The sequence below is a fragment of the Aegilops tauschii genome, chromosome 5 (assembly GCF_002575655.3).
Source record: "Aegilops tauschii subsp. strangulata cultivar AL8/78 chromosome 5, Aet v6.0, whole genome shotgun sequence".
NCBI classification, from domain to species: domain Eukaryota; kingdom Viridiplantae; phylum Streptophyta; class Magnoliopsida; order Poales; family Poaceae; genus Aegilops; species Aegilops tauschii.
In genome coordinates, this window is record NC_053039.3 from 550,082,235 (window position 1) to 550,098,664 (window position 16,430).

Genomic DNA, 16,430 nt, shown 5'->3' on the forward strand with positions numbered 1-16,430 from the left:
CCGAACAGTAAGTCTCTAGTAGGTTTGATAAATCGTCTCTACATTAAAACTCGCCCTGAATAACAGGTGGTTCACTGACGGAGCTGATGCGGCTACCTTGATTCCGCTAAGTTGGGATGACCGAATTTGAGATTTCAAGAGGCACCAAAGGCCCTTCGCTGCAATCAGAAAAATGTACGGAGAGATTGGATCTCCCTCTACCCTGTGACGGCTTAAATTCCTCCAATTTGTTGCCGTTAAAGAGGACCGAGACGAAGACCGAGCTCACCAAATGCATGATAGTTGTGATCCAGGGTGTAGCAAATCCTAGCTTCTCCATAATGGCCTTCAGATAACTCCACTCGACCCTGTCATAAGCTTTCATGATGTCCAGCTTAAGGGATGCATAGCTGTTGTTCTTTGACCGAATTTTCTTCATAAAATAAGGCACTCATAGGCTGAAATTATATTGTCCGTTATAAGTCTCCTTGGAAAAATGCTGACTGCTCCTCAGATATAATGTCAGGTAAGATCACCTTCAATCAATTTGCAAGAACCTTCGACGCTGTCTTGTAAAAAACATTATATAAACTATAGGTCAAAATTGGGACAAGAGTGTAGGGTTTGTAACCTTTGGGATTAGCACCAAAATAGTACTCTAGTGATATAAACACTAGTATTATATTTCTTTACAGATGGATTGTCATTAATAAATGCATGCTGCACTTTCTTCTCCTCTCGCAATTCCAGAGAATATGGTTATATTTTATACGACTTGCATTTTTTTGAGACAATTTACACTACTTGCAATCCAGCCCAGCGCGAACCCTCGAAAGCCCATGTAGACTTGCGGTGTTATCCAGCCCAGCCCAGCCCTCATCCGACCAAAGCAGCAGGACCCGGCCGACCGAGTGAGCTGCCGAAACACAGAGTCCACCATGGAGACGGCCTTCTTCTCAGCCGCCTCCCTCTTCCACGCCGACGACGACAGCGACGACGACGGCGGCGGCACACGAGGTAAATTAAACCCAGCCCCCGTTCGCGTTCCCGTCCATTCCGCCGCCCACCTTGTGCTCCTAGCTGACGAACCCCTTTCCTGCTCCCCCCTTTCCGGCGATTGAAGACGAGGCGCAGGTGGGCGCCGAGGGGGAGAGCCAGCAGCCGGCGCTAGAGTACGAGGAGAGGATCCACAAGTTCCCTGGCGTGGTAAAATTACCGACCTAACTCTGAATCCTAGTTAATTTCGCTACTGTCCTAATCACTCTGCGAACAAGCAGATCGGACAGAAACCTTATGTTTGCTGTCCAGTGTCCATGGTGGAGCTCGAAACCCTGGAAGCACGCTGAACCTCATGAATAGACCTGAAATATTTCTTTTAGGTAGATGCTTGACCATTATGCTTTGGGAGAGTGCACGCGAGTCTACCATCTGAAACTGTAGCTGATCAATCTAATTTAGCATGACCAGTTGTAGCGTCTCGGTGATAAAAGGGTCAACAATATCGAGGGATTTAGTTTATTCTTCTTCTAAAGATGATTGTCAACCTTTGCATTTTCCGCAGGTTGCAATTCGTGTAGCACAAAGTAGTATATTTATTGGTCCATATGTTTGTAGATAATAATGGATCTGAATGTCTGAATGTCACATTATGTCACTATAAATGTCGTCTTGGACTTTGATATGGTCTTCCAGTGTACAGTTTGACATCATTTTTCTTGAAATATATGCTTCGTCGAATAAAATAGGCACATATAAGCAGAGTGCATTTCATTGGCCTAGTGTTATCGGTTTGGTGTTATAGATGCTTGAAAATTTGTCTATACTAATGGCCAAACCTTAGGAATCCAGACTGCAAAATATGTATTGTGAGAGGGGGCACTAGTCTACCTTGTTTTATAATGTACAAAAACGCTTCACACGAGCATTAGTGATTGTGTTAATGATGCATAAATATTTGTTGTTGACTGGAAGCAAACTATGCTTGTCCAACCAAAGATTGTAGAATTTTGTAATTATTGCAAGCAAAGTTATCTAAGTGAAGCCAGAAGCTCACATTAAACGATGCCTCTCATATTACTAATTGATCATTTGCTCACCTTTATGATTCTTTTTTATGTGTAGGACTTGAGCATCAGAGAATTCTCATCTCATCAGCTAAATGCCAATTTGCTATGGCCTGGGACATTTTTCTTTGCTGACTGGCTGGTTAAGAATCCATCAATTCTGGATGGTCAACGGATCCTGGAACTAGGAAGGTATGAAAGCTATGTTTCACTCTTTAAAAATGTACCTTTTCCTTTATTTAGAAAAAACGAAGTTATGTAGTGCTTGCTATATTTATAATTGATGACCAAAAGGCTATTTTGCTATGCTTATATTGTTTGACTCTGAAGAGTAATTACTAAATTGATATATTGTAAATTATATCTCAACTTGTTTTTGTGGGTGTGTGGGTCCTGCTGGGTTTCATCACTGGTCTATCTCAACTTGTTTGGAAGTAAAGGCTTTCCCATTGTATGGTCTGAAATTGTTTACTGTTCTTATATCACAGTGCTGAGACTTAGCAGTATGAAGCAAGCTGTCTATTGGTCTATCTACTTCCGGTCAAGAATAGTGTGCTTACCATTTAAGACATGAATGATTATATTTGTAGTACATTGTTGAAGTGTGTGATACCATCTCTTCTGAAGACTCATTGTTTTTATTTAGTATAATAAATGATTTAGTCTGTCTTAGTGGAACAGGAGCTTTAGCCATTTTCCTGCGAAAAACATTTGGAGTGGATATCACGACTTCTGATTATGATGACAAGGATATTGAAGAAAACATAGCTCACAACTGCAGAGTCAATAAGTTAGATGTGTTACCTCATATCCGACGTAAGAAAAACCATGTGCTTATACAATGTATAGTAAATGTATACACTTTAGGTGCATCGGATATGCACCACCCAGAAGGGGAGAACTAACTATTTGATATTTTTCATAATCCAGACACGTGGGGAGATCCATTTCCGATTCTCCAACCCGATTGGAACATTGTCATCGCCAGTGACATTCTATTATGTAAATCCACATATTATTTTCTGCCAATCATACCTCACTGCAATTGCAATTCTCTGATATGTTATACCATGTGGCTTTGTAGATGTGAAACAGTACCCGAACCTGATAACGACGCTGTCCTTTCTTCTGGAAGAATCCGATCTTAACAGCCAAAAAAGTGTATGCACAAACATCACGACCAAAGCAGGTACTTCTCGAACATTCCATTCCGTAACCGGTAGTACAACAGCAATGCAAGAATGTGCTGAGTGAATGTTCCCATGATCCCACTGGCAGGAACACAAGTGGCTGCCAGGCACCCCATGTTCCTGATGAGCTGGCGTAGAAGGATTGGGAAAGACCAGTCGATTTTCTTCGATGGATGTGAGAAGGCAGGCCTGGAAGTGCAGCACCTGGGTGATCTCGTGTACCTCATCAACAAGAAACGCTGAACGTTAAGGAGCTCTGGGGCATGCTGCTGCAAACGGTGAGAGCCGAATCGGGCTCCATCTTCAGTTATCTAGGAGGACTAGAAACAAAATCATATGAACCTGGAGCATGTTTTGTAGTATGGTCTTTTGTTTTCCCTGAACACAATTTTCGTGGAGAATGTACTGCACTACCGTAAGATTATTAGAATGCAAAAAATTATTTTGTTGAAAATGTTTTGTGCTGCTGTGATTTTGCTGTTGAGGTGAAGTTTTTCTGAAACCTGCATCGCATCCTCCTGAACATTTGCAACTGGGCTCATCGGCTCAGCCACGTGGGAAGCGGAACGGTCGACGCGGGCAGGCTTTGGGCCAGGTCGGGCCAGCACGACGCGGTGGAAGGAAGGAAGGCGGGCCTGCTGCACTACACCACGGAGGTGATTGGGGAGCAACTAGTTAACGAGCGCTCCTTCGGGAGCCTCGCAACGATCAGCGCCACTTGGCGCGCTCTCAGCCATTCGCCACGTGTTGCGCTCTGGACCCTCCCTCCAGATTTTGTTTTTTTTATTTTTCCGCACGCGTTTTCGGCTTTTTAAACGGTTTTTTTTCGGGTTTTTTCGACGTTTTGGTTTTCCCCGGTCTTCCTTAACTTTTCGACCAAAAAAAAAATTTTCAAAAAAAATTTTGCGCGAAAAAACGCGTTTTCTTTTTTTTCCTTTGCGAAAAGTCACGGTTTTTCTTCCGTGAGAGTCACGGCCGTGCCTTTTGGAAACAAAAAAAAACGTGTTTTATGTTTTTTTTCTTTCTTGAAGAGTCACGGTTTTGCTTCCGTGAGAGGCACGGTTGTGCTTTCGCGAGAGTCACGACCGTGCCTCTCGGAAAGGGAAAAACAAAACGCGTTTTCTGTTTTTTTTTCTTTCGCGAGAGTCACGGTTTTGCTTCCCCGAGAGGCACGGTTGTGCTTTCGCGAGAGTCACGGCCGTGCCTCTCGGAAAGGGAAAAAAAATACGCGTTTTCTGTTTTCTTTTTGCGAAAGTCACGGTTTTGCTTTCGCCAGAGGCACGGTTGTGCTTTCGCGAGAGTCGCGGGCGTGCCTCTTTCGGAAAGGGAAAAAAAACGCGTTTTCTGGTTTTTTTTCCTTCCACGAGAGTCACGGTTTTGCTTCCCCGAGAGGTACGGTTGTGATTTCGCGAAAGGCACGGGCGTGCCTCTTTCAGAAAGGGAAAAAAAGTGCTCCCGGTTTGGTTTTTTTGTCCATTTTTTTCATGAAAAAAAAGTTCGTCAAAACCTATCAACATGGGATCTAGTTTTGAAGATCTCGGCGCGAGGAATCCAATGGTGAAAACGGTTTGAGATTTGGACGCACAGTTTAAGAGATAAAACGTTTTGAATAAATGGATCTACGAAAAAAGGGAAAACTACCAGGTTGCGACAAGTGGCGCGCTGCATGTGCGCCACTTGTCATGACCTGGGAAGGTGGAGTGTTCTTTGCAACGAGTACTCCTTAATTAGTGATTTCGAGGTGATTGCCTTGACACTGCCGCGGCTCCCCCGCGGGTTGGGTGGCAGTTGGGCTATGGGTAGCTGGACTTCACATCCTTTCCTTTGCCAAAAATGTCACAACAAGAGAAGATAAAAAGCTAAGAGCAACTCCAATGGGGTGACCCATTTCGTCCGCCGCCGTCCGTTTAGGTTGGCGCGGACACAAAAGTCGGCCCAAGGCGGCGACCCAAACGGACGCGCGTCCGCTTTCGTCCGCCTGCCGACCCATTCCCGGCCCATTTTTGAGCCGGATTTGCGTCGACGCGGACACAAGACGGACGCGCGCGCGCTCGCCCTCTCTCGTCCCCGGGCCCGCTGGTCGATGGCACATTGGCCTCTCCACATCCAACAGCACACCCTCGCCCGCCTGCTTCGTCGCCGACGCCGCCGGCCATTTTTTCCGATAGAAAAAGGATGCATAGATAGTTCTAGCGTACACAGATAAAAGAAAAGATCAACTACTCGTCGTCGCTTTCCGACTCCGACTCGGTAATGTCCTCCTCCGACATCTGAATGTAGGCGTCAGCATACTGCTCGTCCTCGAAGTACCACCCCGACATTTCTCGTAGCTTCAGTTTCAATTGAGCGGCCTGCTTCCGCGCACGCTTGTCCTCCCGATAGGCAGCTCGCTCCGTCCTCCTCGCCTCCCTCTCCGTCCTCCTTTGCTTGTAGAACTGGCGCTCGTCGACGAAGTCATGCGGGAAGCGTTCGCGCCACACCACCATGGCTTCCACGTCCATCTCGGCGATGGCGAGGTGACGCTGCCGCCTCCGGTGGACACGACGATCCTCGTCGGTGAAAAGCCGCGGGAGAGGCGCGAGATCCTGCGCCCGCTGGCTCGACACGTCGGGAAAATTCATCTCGCCACAAGGCCTCAGGAGGCGCCACGCCGCCGCGTCGTGCGCGTGGGCCGCCTCCTCTGCGGTGTCGAAGGTGCCGAGGATGAGGCGTTTCTCGCCAAACCAGATCTCGGAGGAGAAGGCGCCGGAGCGGCGCTCGCGAACTCCGCGAAAATCCGAAGCGCCCAGGCGGCGAATCGACATGGTGGCGCAGAAGCGGCGAGGCTAGTGAGAGGGGGCGAGACGAGTGGGCGGCGGACACGGTGTGGATGGAGCGCCTTCTTATAACGAGCGCCGGCTGCGGCGCACGCGCGAACCTTTCCCGCGCGCTGGAGCGCCAAAACCAGCACGCGCTAGCCCGATTTTCGCCCGCGCGCGCGAACCATTCCCGCGCGCTGGAGCGCCAAAACCAGGGCGACGATATGGCCGCTGGCATGATCTACAGCGCGCGCGGTCAGGAGCGGTGCGTTGGGCGCACTGCCGACCCAAATCTAAAAGAGGGCGGACGTCGGGCGGGCGGCCAACCCAGTCCGTTTGGGTCGGCCCGTTGGAGTTGCTCTAAAGAGGGGCAAGATTGAAGGTTATGTGGTAACTGACCCATGGCACCAGAGGCACGCGTTCAAAGTATTTTTCTGAGAGGCACATGTTCAAAGTAAAAAAAATTCTGAGAGGCACAACCAATGAACAAGCTAGCAATGAAGCAGGTCTATATGCTTTCTGCAACATTTCACCACACAGTACTGACAAAGTAGGGTATATAACACTTTATTCAGAATCACCTTTCTCTGAAGGTGGGAGCATCCAACATTGCTACCATCCAGCTCGTGGGTTCCCAGCTTCTTCTTTGCTGATTTAGGTGAACTCTTCACCGATTCTTCATTCATGCAGTCTTGGGAACATCGCCCAAAGGATCAGTCACCTCTCGAGCTTCGTATAGCGCCACACAGATGTCTGTAGACTCCGGAGAAACTTCTCTGTTTGGTGGAATCCTGACAATAAAGGATCAGTCTATCATTGCAAAGGTTATAACATACTGTGATCAATGATAGAACATCCCAGCTACAATTACTGTCAACCAGTTTGATGAAACACGGTGCTAACTTGTTCTGTTGACTGCATTTTGTAACAATTGGCTAGTGTTTGCACAGATTAATAACTTTGCATTATGTCAACAGGTTCCATTGCCTTATGTGCTTGGCAAACTTATTGCTTAAAATTTCCTGGCAAGTTACGAATGATTTCTGGAAGTTCTTAAAATTTCCTGCTAAGTTATGAATGAATTTCTGGAAGTTCTTAAAAATAGGTTATGAGGCTAGGCACTGAACTGAGCTTGACATTAGCCTTGTTCTCTCCGCTTCAATAAGTCATGGCTTTCATCAAGAAAGGAAAAATTGTTTGGCCAACGAATGCCAGTTCAGTGTCTACTTGGAAAGAACCAGCGGTTCACTCACTGTAATTGTACTTCAAATACTCTGCTTTGCCAAATAAAATAAGTCCAAAGAAAAGGAAATGAGAAGCGAAAAATCGAGACAAAGATTGGGAGATTGCTCGGTAACTGGACGCCAGGCACATGCTCAAAATATGTAGAACCCCTAAACAAAGATTTTTACGAGCAATGAAGCAGGTCTATGCTTTCTGCAACATCATCTACTAAAACAGAGTATGCTAATACAAGTAGCAATTAGCTAAGCTTATATTAAATGGTCTCCTATGGAATGATTATAGAAGTTCAAGAGATATTTCCACACGGCAAACATTTTGGTCCCACTAACATTTTACACACGCAACAGCACATGACCATTTTACACTCCTAGGAACATCACACAAAGGATTGTGGTCACCTCTTGAGCTTCATATCACATCCAGCTTGTAGAAGCTGCTGGTAGACTCCGGAGCAACTCCTCCGTATGGTGGAACCCTGACAATAAAGGCATTCAATTTCAGTCCATAATTATCAAGGTTATAACATGAGGTAGCCAATTATCCTGTCAACCAATTTGATGACACAAGGTGCTAACTTCGCTAAGTAGACTGCATTTTTTAACAACTGGCTACTGTTTGCACAAATTGTTAATACTATATGAATAAACTGCAAAGTAATGGGATATTTGCAACTAGCTAGACCTGGAGAGGCATATTACATTCCACAAATAGGACGGCACAGTAATTGCAGCCAGATCAGGTACTATTTCTGTGTACTGTGTCAACAGGTGTTCTGTTGCCTGGTTTGTTTGACAAACTTATTGCTGAAATTTTCCCTGAAAGTTATTAGAAAATCAAAAAATATTTTTTAAAAAGGTTACAAGGTTAGGCAGTGAAATCGATGTTGCCTTTGGCCTTATTCTCCCAGCATCATTAGCAGGGAATATTGGTTGACAACCGGAAGCAAGTTCAGTGTCTCTTTGGGAAGAACAGACTGTCTGTTCACTCACTGCAATTGTAGGCATAGCTGTAGTTCAGATCCATTGCTTTGCCAAAATAGATGCCAAAACAAGAGAAGATAAGGAAAAGTTCAAGGCAAAGATTCACGGTTGCTTGGTAACTGACACATGGCACCAGCCATTCAAAATATTTTTTGAGAGGCATAGATTCAAAATATGCACAAGCAATAAACAAGCTTTTTATGAGTAATGAAGCAGGTCTATATATGCTTTCAGCAAAATTTCAGAATCACATTTTTTTAGTCAATTTCAGAATCACCTTTCTCTGGTATATGGTATACAACACATTATTCAGAATCATCAACATTGCTACCCAAAGGATCACCTACCCAGCTTCATCTTTGCTGATTTAGCGAAATCTTCACCAATTCTTCATTCATGCAGTCTTGGGAACATCACCCAAAGGACCGGTCACCTCTCGAGCTTCGTATAGCGCTACACCCATGTCTGTAGACTCTGAAACAACTTCTCCGTTTGGTGGAACCCTGACAATAAAGGATCAGTCTATAATTGCAAAGGTTATAACATACTGTGATCTAGCATGATAGAACAGCACAGCTACAATTACTGTCAACCAGTTTGATGACACACAGTGCTAACTTGTTCTGTTGACTGCATTTTCTAACCAGTTATTAACTACTACTATACAAATAAATTGCAGAGTAGCTAGTACTAGAGAGGCATATAACATTTCTCAAATAGGATAGCACAGTAATTGCACGTTGATACGATGCCAATCACAACACACACATCACAACAGAAATACTAGCCTCTATCAAGCAACACCTCAAACAGCAACACACTCATAGCTGGGTAACCACATCACCGCAGAAAGTCATAGGCTCAGAGCAACTATGGACATATTCAAACAACAGCAGATCCGAAAGAGCACTGAACAAATTGCAGGTTATTTGCTTCAGCAGGGCTAACAGCTTTTGGGAAGAGCATCCTAACCTATTCTCGAGGTCATGGCTGATGTAATCGAAGGCGCCCACAAAGCCCCCCTCCTTGATAATGTTGGACCCATTGTCGAACAACTGATGTGCCTGACCTACCGTTTTCTTCTCCTCCACTCCTCCCTCCTGATCACCCGCATCCTCACTGGGTTCAAACGATGGATCCTTTTGCTCTCCTCGGGGCACAGGAGTGTAGAAGCTAACAATTGGAATCAAATTACATAAGGCATGATCATCACACACCCTCCTCACCCGCTCTGATTGTAGTTCAATTGTGAATAGGCCAGCAACCGTGGTCATGAAAATGGCATTTGCTCCCTCAGCAAAGCCCAACACATACAATGAACTTGCTGGCTCCACGAGAGCACCATCTGGGAGCAAATTTTGCAAGTAAATGACCCGGCTCAGTACCCATCGGGCATCGGCGCCTTCAATCACCCTTGTCCACAATTTGAGATGTGGATTCATCTCTTGGCTAACTCCCAGTCCACCGTCCTCCGCCAGCATGATGTTATATCGGCCATCGTAGATGGACTCATAGTTCGGTGGGTCGAAAACAGTCAGGTCATGACCTGCAAAGTCATACTCTAGGATGCACCCATCATCAGACATGAAGTAGAGCAGAGACCTCCCAACGAGCACGCTGGAATAAAATGTAAAACACATGGGCAAGTCATGGAAAATCCAGCTCGGCTCATCCCAGCTGTCGGTTTCCGACGAGTATAGGCGCGTCAACGTGACACACCCCCCGTCACCGTCTTGCTCGACGCAGAAGACGAATAACACGCCAAAAGGGCCTCTGAAGCAGTCCCGGTGGTCACACCCGTCAGCTGCACAGAACACGGCCGCGGTGGCGTACACTGTCACCTCCTCGTACCGGCAGATGACATCGTACGACACGGGCAACGGTACGCGCTGCTGGGCGCCCGTGGTTGGCTCCCACAGGAGGAGTTCCTGTGCATCACCCTTGGAGAGGAAGAGGGCGCGGCCGTGGCGGCAGTCAAGGGCCCGCCAGGAGCGAGAGTCCGGAGCGGCGAGGGAGAAGGACGACGCGGTGGTGGGGGTGAAGTGGGGGATGCGGTCGTCGTCGCAGCTGTGGTGGAAGCCGAGCACGGGGGGTGCCCGGTGAGCTCGTGGAGGCGGCGGCGGAATCCTGGGCGGGAGACGGCGCAACCCCAGGCCTTGCAGACGAGGGAGGCGCGGAGGAGGCAGGCCGGGTCGTCGGGCGGGAAGCGGAGGAGGATCTCTTCGAAGACTATTCATGCTGGAATTGTCTTTTTTTTTTCTTCTTATGTGTTTTGAAATTTTTACAGTTTGAAGACACATATCTTGTGAACACTCATAATTTTTTTGGAACCTTTTTTGAACATTTAAATGTGTATTTCGAAGAATGGTAGCATCTAATCCCTGTTAGCACTTGATATTCTCCCCCTGCATTTGTCCCCCACTCCCCCCGCGTCTCCTGCTACGACGACACGTCTCATGGCTACTCGTCCTGTCACTGTCTAATCCAAACAGGAATCAAATATGAAAGCCCTCCCCCAGTCAAGCCTCCGTCTCGCCTCCACCGAGCCATGTGGTCTCCGGCTCCGGCTTCGACCGACGCAGAAAATCGACAGTCAGACTCGTTTTTCAGGCAACTACATATGGCATGCGTGATTTCGAATTTATGTTTATTCTTTTAGAAGAAAAAAAGGCGCATCACAATCCAGCATTGTTGGAAGCAGTAAAACATATAGGTTACATCGACAAATCCTAGACATGACTATTGCCTCCAAGATGCAAATATCGAAACTCGCTCCTGATGTTTGACCATCAAAACTTGTGTTGATCCTGATGTTCGAAGTAATATGTACAATCTGTCTTGATGTTCATTGCATATTTTCATGATTACCTCAGATGAACAGCACCTTCTGCAGCAAATGCTACATTTATTGAGATGATGGGTAGGAGATGAATTACTTCCTACGTTGTATTGTAGGTTATTCCACATATATTTCAGCCGTGCCTTTGTGTTAAGAAAATGACTAACATCGTTAGCACGCCTAACCATTTCATGTTTTGTGTAACCCTACATTATCATTCCAGTCCAGCTCATGTGTTTCCATTGTGTCCAAAGTTGCTCTATAAGTAGACATCATACATAGCTAATTCCATTGTAGGTCTACCATGTTATTGAACTGGATTAGCACACCAGCTAGTTTTTACTTAGAGCTGTGTCTCCATCCTTACAGGGTGCCTGAACCTGCAAGGAATATACAACCATGCCGTTGGTACATATTTCTCTATCAATTTTTCATTTTGCATAGGAGGAACTGGAGGTGAATAGCATCACAACTAAGATTGCTGCTATTACAGATAATTATTCAGGAAAGTACCAGGGCACGAAGATAAAGCAGAGTTATGAAAAAAAATAAAAAAATTCTGAATTTTTTTGTGGCAACATTTGACAAATGTTTTACAAGCTTGCAAAATTTCATCAAGAAATGACATTCGTGCAAGTCGTGGCAAAATAAAAACAAAACAAAATCAATGCACCAAAAAAGCTACTTTTGGAGTGCTGGTTTTGTTTTTTTTTTTCCACGACTTCCAGGAATGCTATTTCGTGATAAAACTTTTCAAGAAGTGAAATTTTTTGTCAAAATTTGCAAAAAAGAAATCAGAATATTTTGAAATTTGGTTGAATTTTTTTCGGATTTTACTGTTCACTCGAGCTCATATGAGCTCGAGCTGAGAAGGACACTTTTGGGTTTGAATTGTTTTTCCTTTCCCACAATAAGAAGTGTTGTTCCGGATAAGTCAGTTTTCTCACTTTTTTTTCCCAATGTCTGCTTGTGTTCCCCCTGTTTCGAGACTTCCAAAATAATATGACTTCTTTGAAAGGTTTTATGCCTCATAAGCTGCTCCCATCCTGCACAAAAAGTATTGGTTCCTACACGGCCGATAGCTTCCATATATGTTACATTTCTCAGTTTATGCAATTAACATAGAGAATGATCAGCAGCATATTCACTTCCTGCTGTGCTATGGTGCAAGCGTAATTGTTCGCTTCTCTTATTATTTGTCAGTTAATTGTTCTTGCTCTGTAAGGTGTGGATTCTATGACAGGTACTTGGGATCTTGCATATTATTGGTGCCTTAACAGTTTTAAAAAGATGTTTTTCGCTTATGTCAAACTTTATTTATGATGCTCCTCATTTTGGACAGAACTTTCTCTGTACCAGGATACATGTTCATATCCTTTCAATATGCCAGATTGTGATAAATCACACATTCACTGAATGTGCGAGACCATCGTGTTCCGGGTGTAGCAAAGGATGCATTTGCCCAAAGATCCACACAGATAAACACAGCCTCCGCCTCCACCATGACGAGTGATCACTGCGACAGAACAGGTCATCATGGTCGGCTCTAAGAGCTCACTGATGGCGAGTATTTTCTGGGTGGGACTGATCACTCACTATAGTTGTAGATATAGCTGTAGTGTGACTGACAAATGGGTACATGGTCAAACTATGTACAGCTATAAAGAAGCTGCTTACCAGCAGGCTAAAGTTTTCTATGCTTTGTCCAACATCATCTAGCTACTATCCACTGTATGTTTTAAAATGCTTTCCTATGACAAGCTGTTCCAAGTCCCAAACACACTTCACATGTCCGTGTGTAATATGATTCCCTTGGGCCAGCATCCATGCCATGTTAAGTTGTTAACAGCATTGGGTTAAGTTGGTTTCACTACTTGTTTGAGAAACTATTTCATACAAATAGAATTTCAGACATATACAGATATACTTACAGAATAATGAAAATTTTGAGTATTTAGCCACACAGGTCTGGGCCTCTGGGGCAAAAGGATCAGTGGTATATACAACACATTATTCAGAATCACCTTTTCTCTGAAGGTGGAGCATCATTAACATTGCTACCTGAGGTCTTTTGAGTTCCTAGCATCTTCTTTGCTGGCTGAAGTCTTCATGGATTCTTCCTATAGCAAGCTGCATCAATGTCCGTAAACCATGCTGGTACACTCAGGAGCAACTTCATAATAGGGTGGAACCCTGACAACAAAGGCATACAGTTTCAGTCTACAATTGTTAAGGTTATAGCAGAAGGCAGAAAGTTACGGTGATCTATGATAGGACAGCACAATTATAATTATCCTGTCAACCAATTTGACGATACAAGGTGCTAAGTTTGTTCTGTTGACTGCCTTTTCTAACAACTGACTAGTGTCTGCACAGATCAAGTATACAATATGAATAAACTGCAGAGAGATATTTGGAACTAGCTAGTACTGGATAGCATGGTAATCGCACTTCGATACGATGATGATCACAACGTGCACATCATAATAGAACATACTAGGCTCTAACTCCCAAGTATTGTTAACGAGTGACATCTCAAACAGCAACACACTCATAGCAACTAGGGACATCTTAGAACATCTTGAACCCCATTAATCCTTGTCTTACAAAATACAAAAGCCAAAGGCTCAGAGCGACTAGGGACATGTTATAGAACAATAACAGATCCAAAAAAATCAACAAACTAACTGCAAGTTAGTTTCCACACAAATAACACATTGGCACACTTCAGCGGGGCTAGCGGCTTTTGGGAAGAGAATCCTAACCTGTTCTCTATGGCGTGGTTGATGCAATCGAAAGCGTTGACAAAGTCCCCCCCTGGTAACATTTGACTCATTTTGTTGATCAATTGTTGTACCTGATATACTGTTTTCTCCTCACCACCTGCATCCTCACTATGCTTCAACGACGGATCCCTGTGCTCACCTCGAGGCACAGGAGTGTAGAAGCTGACAACCGGAATCAAATCACAAAAGAGATGATCATCGGATTCATCGCACACCCTCCTCGCCCGCTCCGATTGCAGTTTGATCATGAAGATGCCATCAACCGTGGTTAGGAAAATGGTATTTGCTCCCTCGGCAAAGCCCAGCACTTGCACTCTAGTCTCTGCATCCACGAGAGCACCAACCGGGAGCAAATTTTCCAGGTAGACGACCCGGCTCAGCACCCATCGTGCTTCAACACTGTCACTCACCTCCCTTGACCACACTTTGAGCTGCTGATCCATCCTTTGGCAAACTCCCAGTCCACCGTCCTCCGCCAGCATGATGGTATATTGGCCGCAGACCGGCTCATGGTTTGGTGGGTTGAACACAGCCAGTCTGTGCCTTGCCAAGTCACACTCGAGAATGAACGCATCATCAGACATGAAATAGAGCAGAGACTTTCCAACGAGCACACTGGAATAAAATGTAAAGCACATGGGCATGGGCGAGCGGCGGGGCAACGAGGTCGGCTCGCCCCAGGTGCCAGTCTCCGACGAATATGCGCACGCCGACGTGAGATAGCAGTCGTCGTCAGTGACTTGGCCTACCACGACCGAGAGGATGAAGAGCACGCGGAAAGGGCCCCCGAGGCAGGCGCGGTGGTCGCACCCGTCCGCTGCGCAGAACACGGCCGCCATGGGGAAGTTGCTCTCGAGCGCCGCGGGCACCGGTATGCGCTGCTGGGCACCCGTGATTGGCTCCCACACGAGAAGCTCCTGGGTTTCCGGGGACTGGGGGTTGGAGAGGAAGAGGGCGCGGCCGTGGCGGCAGTCGAGGGTCCGCCAGTACCGGTTGTGCGGAGCGGTGAGGGAGAAGGACGACGCGGTGGTGGGGATGAATCGTGGGATGCGCTCGTCTTCCAGGTCGTGCAGGAGGCCCAGCACCGGGGGCGCCCGGTGGAGCTCGTGGAGGCGGCGGCGGAAGTGGGGGCGGGAGACGGCGCAACCCCAGGCCTTGCAGACGAGGGAGGCGCGGAGGAGGCAGGCTGGGTCGTCGGGCGGGAGGCGGAGGAGGATCACTTCGAAGAGCTCGTCCAGGATCGCCGGCGGGGATGCTGCCATGGTGGTGCGCCGGGGAATGGTGGAATGGTTTGACCACCTGGAGCAGATTGGGGATTTTGGAGCCCGGCTTTTCGCTGGGACTGGTGTGTGCTGGCTGCTGAGATTGAATGATTCGACTCGAGTAGCCTGAATTGGGGATTTGGTCGTCCAGCCCGACGGTCTCACGCCACGCCGCATGAAACAAATCATTTTAATGACATATTAGCACATATGTCCGTACGTTGCAAGGAGAAAAATCAATATTTTGATCAAGCATAATGTTTCACAACACCGGATTTATTATGAAGAACATGCTGCAACGCAGCATCCTTCTACAAAATGAACATAAAAAATATGTTGCAATTTAGCCGTTTTCGTATTTTCTTTGCCGGACATAATCTCCCATTGATTCCATTTAAGTATAATCTTTTTAATGGCATTTAAATATAATCCTTTCTATAATTATCATGTCGTCATCACCCGTTTTAGTCAGGAATCAAATTCTTCTTTTTCTAATTTAGTAGCTCCAACACATCGAAGCCCACAGATCCTTCCTTTTAATTATCCTATGTTTTTACCTGAAACCCTTCATGTAGAATTTATTAAGACCATAATCTTTATTTTAATTATTCCACCGGTTTACCCATAATCCTTTCTTTAATTAGGCACATCTGTTTAAATATTTTATTTAAGCCCACAATCCTTCCTTTAATTAGCTCATTTGCTTAATTAGCTCGTCCTAAACATGATGACTGCTACTCGTATATTTAGAGCAAGCTGGGATTAGTAAATATGAAAGACGCATAGGTCATCGGTTGTTACATACAAGAGCCACACAGGAGATCATATGTTCAATTACCACAATGTTGATTTATTTTGAACCAATTTTTCTCACGGTCTCTATCAAAGCCCATAAAAGGCCCATCAACATACAAGTACCTGGCCCAGATCGCTAAGCGTGTGTACGAGCCACGCTTAGCGAGCCAACAGTATGAAACTTTGGCGTGCACTCAAACCAAACGAAATGGACTAAACCAAACCAAGAATACCTATTCCCTACCCCTCAAGAAAAAAAGAATACTTATTCCCTACGAAAAGGACTAAACCAAACTAAGAATACCTATTCCCTTTAATAGTAGGTATAGATTAACTTGGCTTGAACATGCTAGCAGAAGTCGCACGAATCTTGAAGACTCCCGCATGCCACGTCATCACATGCGTGCGTTTGGTCAATGCTGGAAGCGACCGAACGAGTTACAGCCGTCGCAGCAAAGCTGAATCCCCTTCACCCCTACCCACCGCGGACCCC

The 16,430-nt window shown here is 45.8% G+C and overlaps 2 protein-coding genes and 1 pseudogene across 2 annotated transcripts; 1 reads left to right on the top strand and 2 right to left on the bottom strand.

Moving 5' to 3' along the window:
• Window positions 1-840: 840 nt before the first annotated feature.
• On the top strand, window positions 841-3,686 carry LOC109751719 (uncharacterized). Its single transcript, XM_020310607.3, has 7 exons — window positions 841-996; window positions 1,103-1,185; window positions 2,101-2,234; window positions 2,716-2,858; window positions 2,973-3,044; window positions 3,127-3,231; window positions 3,321-3,686. The coding sequence occupies exons 1-7, from the start codon at window positions 918-920 to the stop codon at window positions 3,473-3,475; spliced, it is 771 nt and encodes a 256-aa protein (XP_020166196.1). The 5' UTR covers window positions 841-917; the 3' UTR covers window positions 3,476-3,686.
• A 4,963-nt stretch (window positions 3,687-8,649) lies between these two features.
• On the bottom strand, window positions 8,650-11,495 carry LOC109751720 (uncharacterized; annotated as a pseudogene).
• A 1,473-nt stretch (window positions 11,496-12,968) lies between these two features.
• Window positions 12,969-15,251, bottom strand: LOC109751732 (uncharacterized). Its single transcript, XM_020310618.4, has 2 exons — window positions 13,860-15,251; window positions 12,969-13,287 (listed from the first exon to the last, which is right to left on the bottom strand). The coding sequence occupies exons 1-2, from the start codon at window positions 15,140-15,142 to the stop codon at window positions 13,230-13,232; spliced, it is 1,341 nt and encodes a 446-aa protein (XP_020166207.1). The 5' UTR covers window positions 15,143-15,251; the 3' UTR covers window positions 12,969-13,229.
• Window positions 15,252-16,430: the final 1,179 nt, after the last annotated feature.

Excerpts from the sequence above, each read along its gene's own strand:
- LOC109751719 (XM_020310607.3), top strand. The coding sequence starts at position 918 with ATGGAGACGGCCTTCTTCTCAGCCGCCTCCCTCTTCCACGCCGACGAC. Across the intron at positions 997-1,102 it reads CGACGGCGGCGGCACACGAG|ACGAGGCGCAGGTGGGCGCC; the intron begins GTAAATTAAACC and ends CGGCGATTGAAG. Across the intron at positions 3,045-3,126 it reads CGCCAGTGACATTCTATTAT|ATGTGAAACAGTACCCGAAC; the intron begins GTAAATCCACAT and ends GTGGCTTTGTAG.
- LOC109751732 (XM_020310618.4), bottom strand. The coding sequence starts at position 15,142 with ATGGCAGCATCCCCGCCGGCGATCCTGGACGAGCTCTTCGAAGTGATC. Across the intron at positions 13,288-13,859 it reads AACCACGCCATAGAGAACAG|GGTTCCACCCTATTATGAAG; the intron begins GTTAGGATTCTC and ends CTTTGTTGTCAG.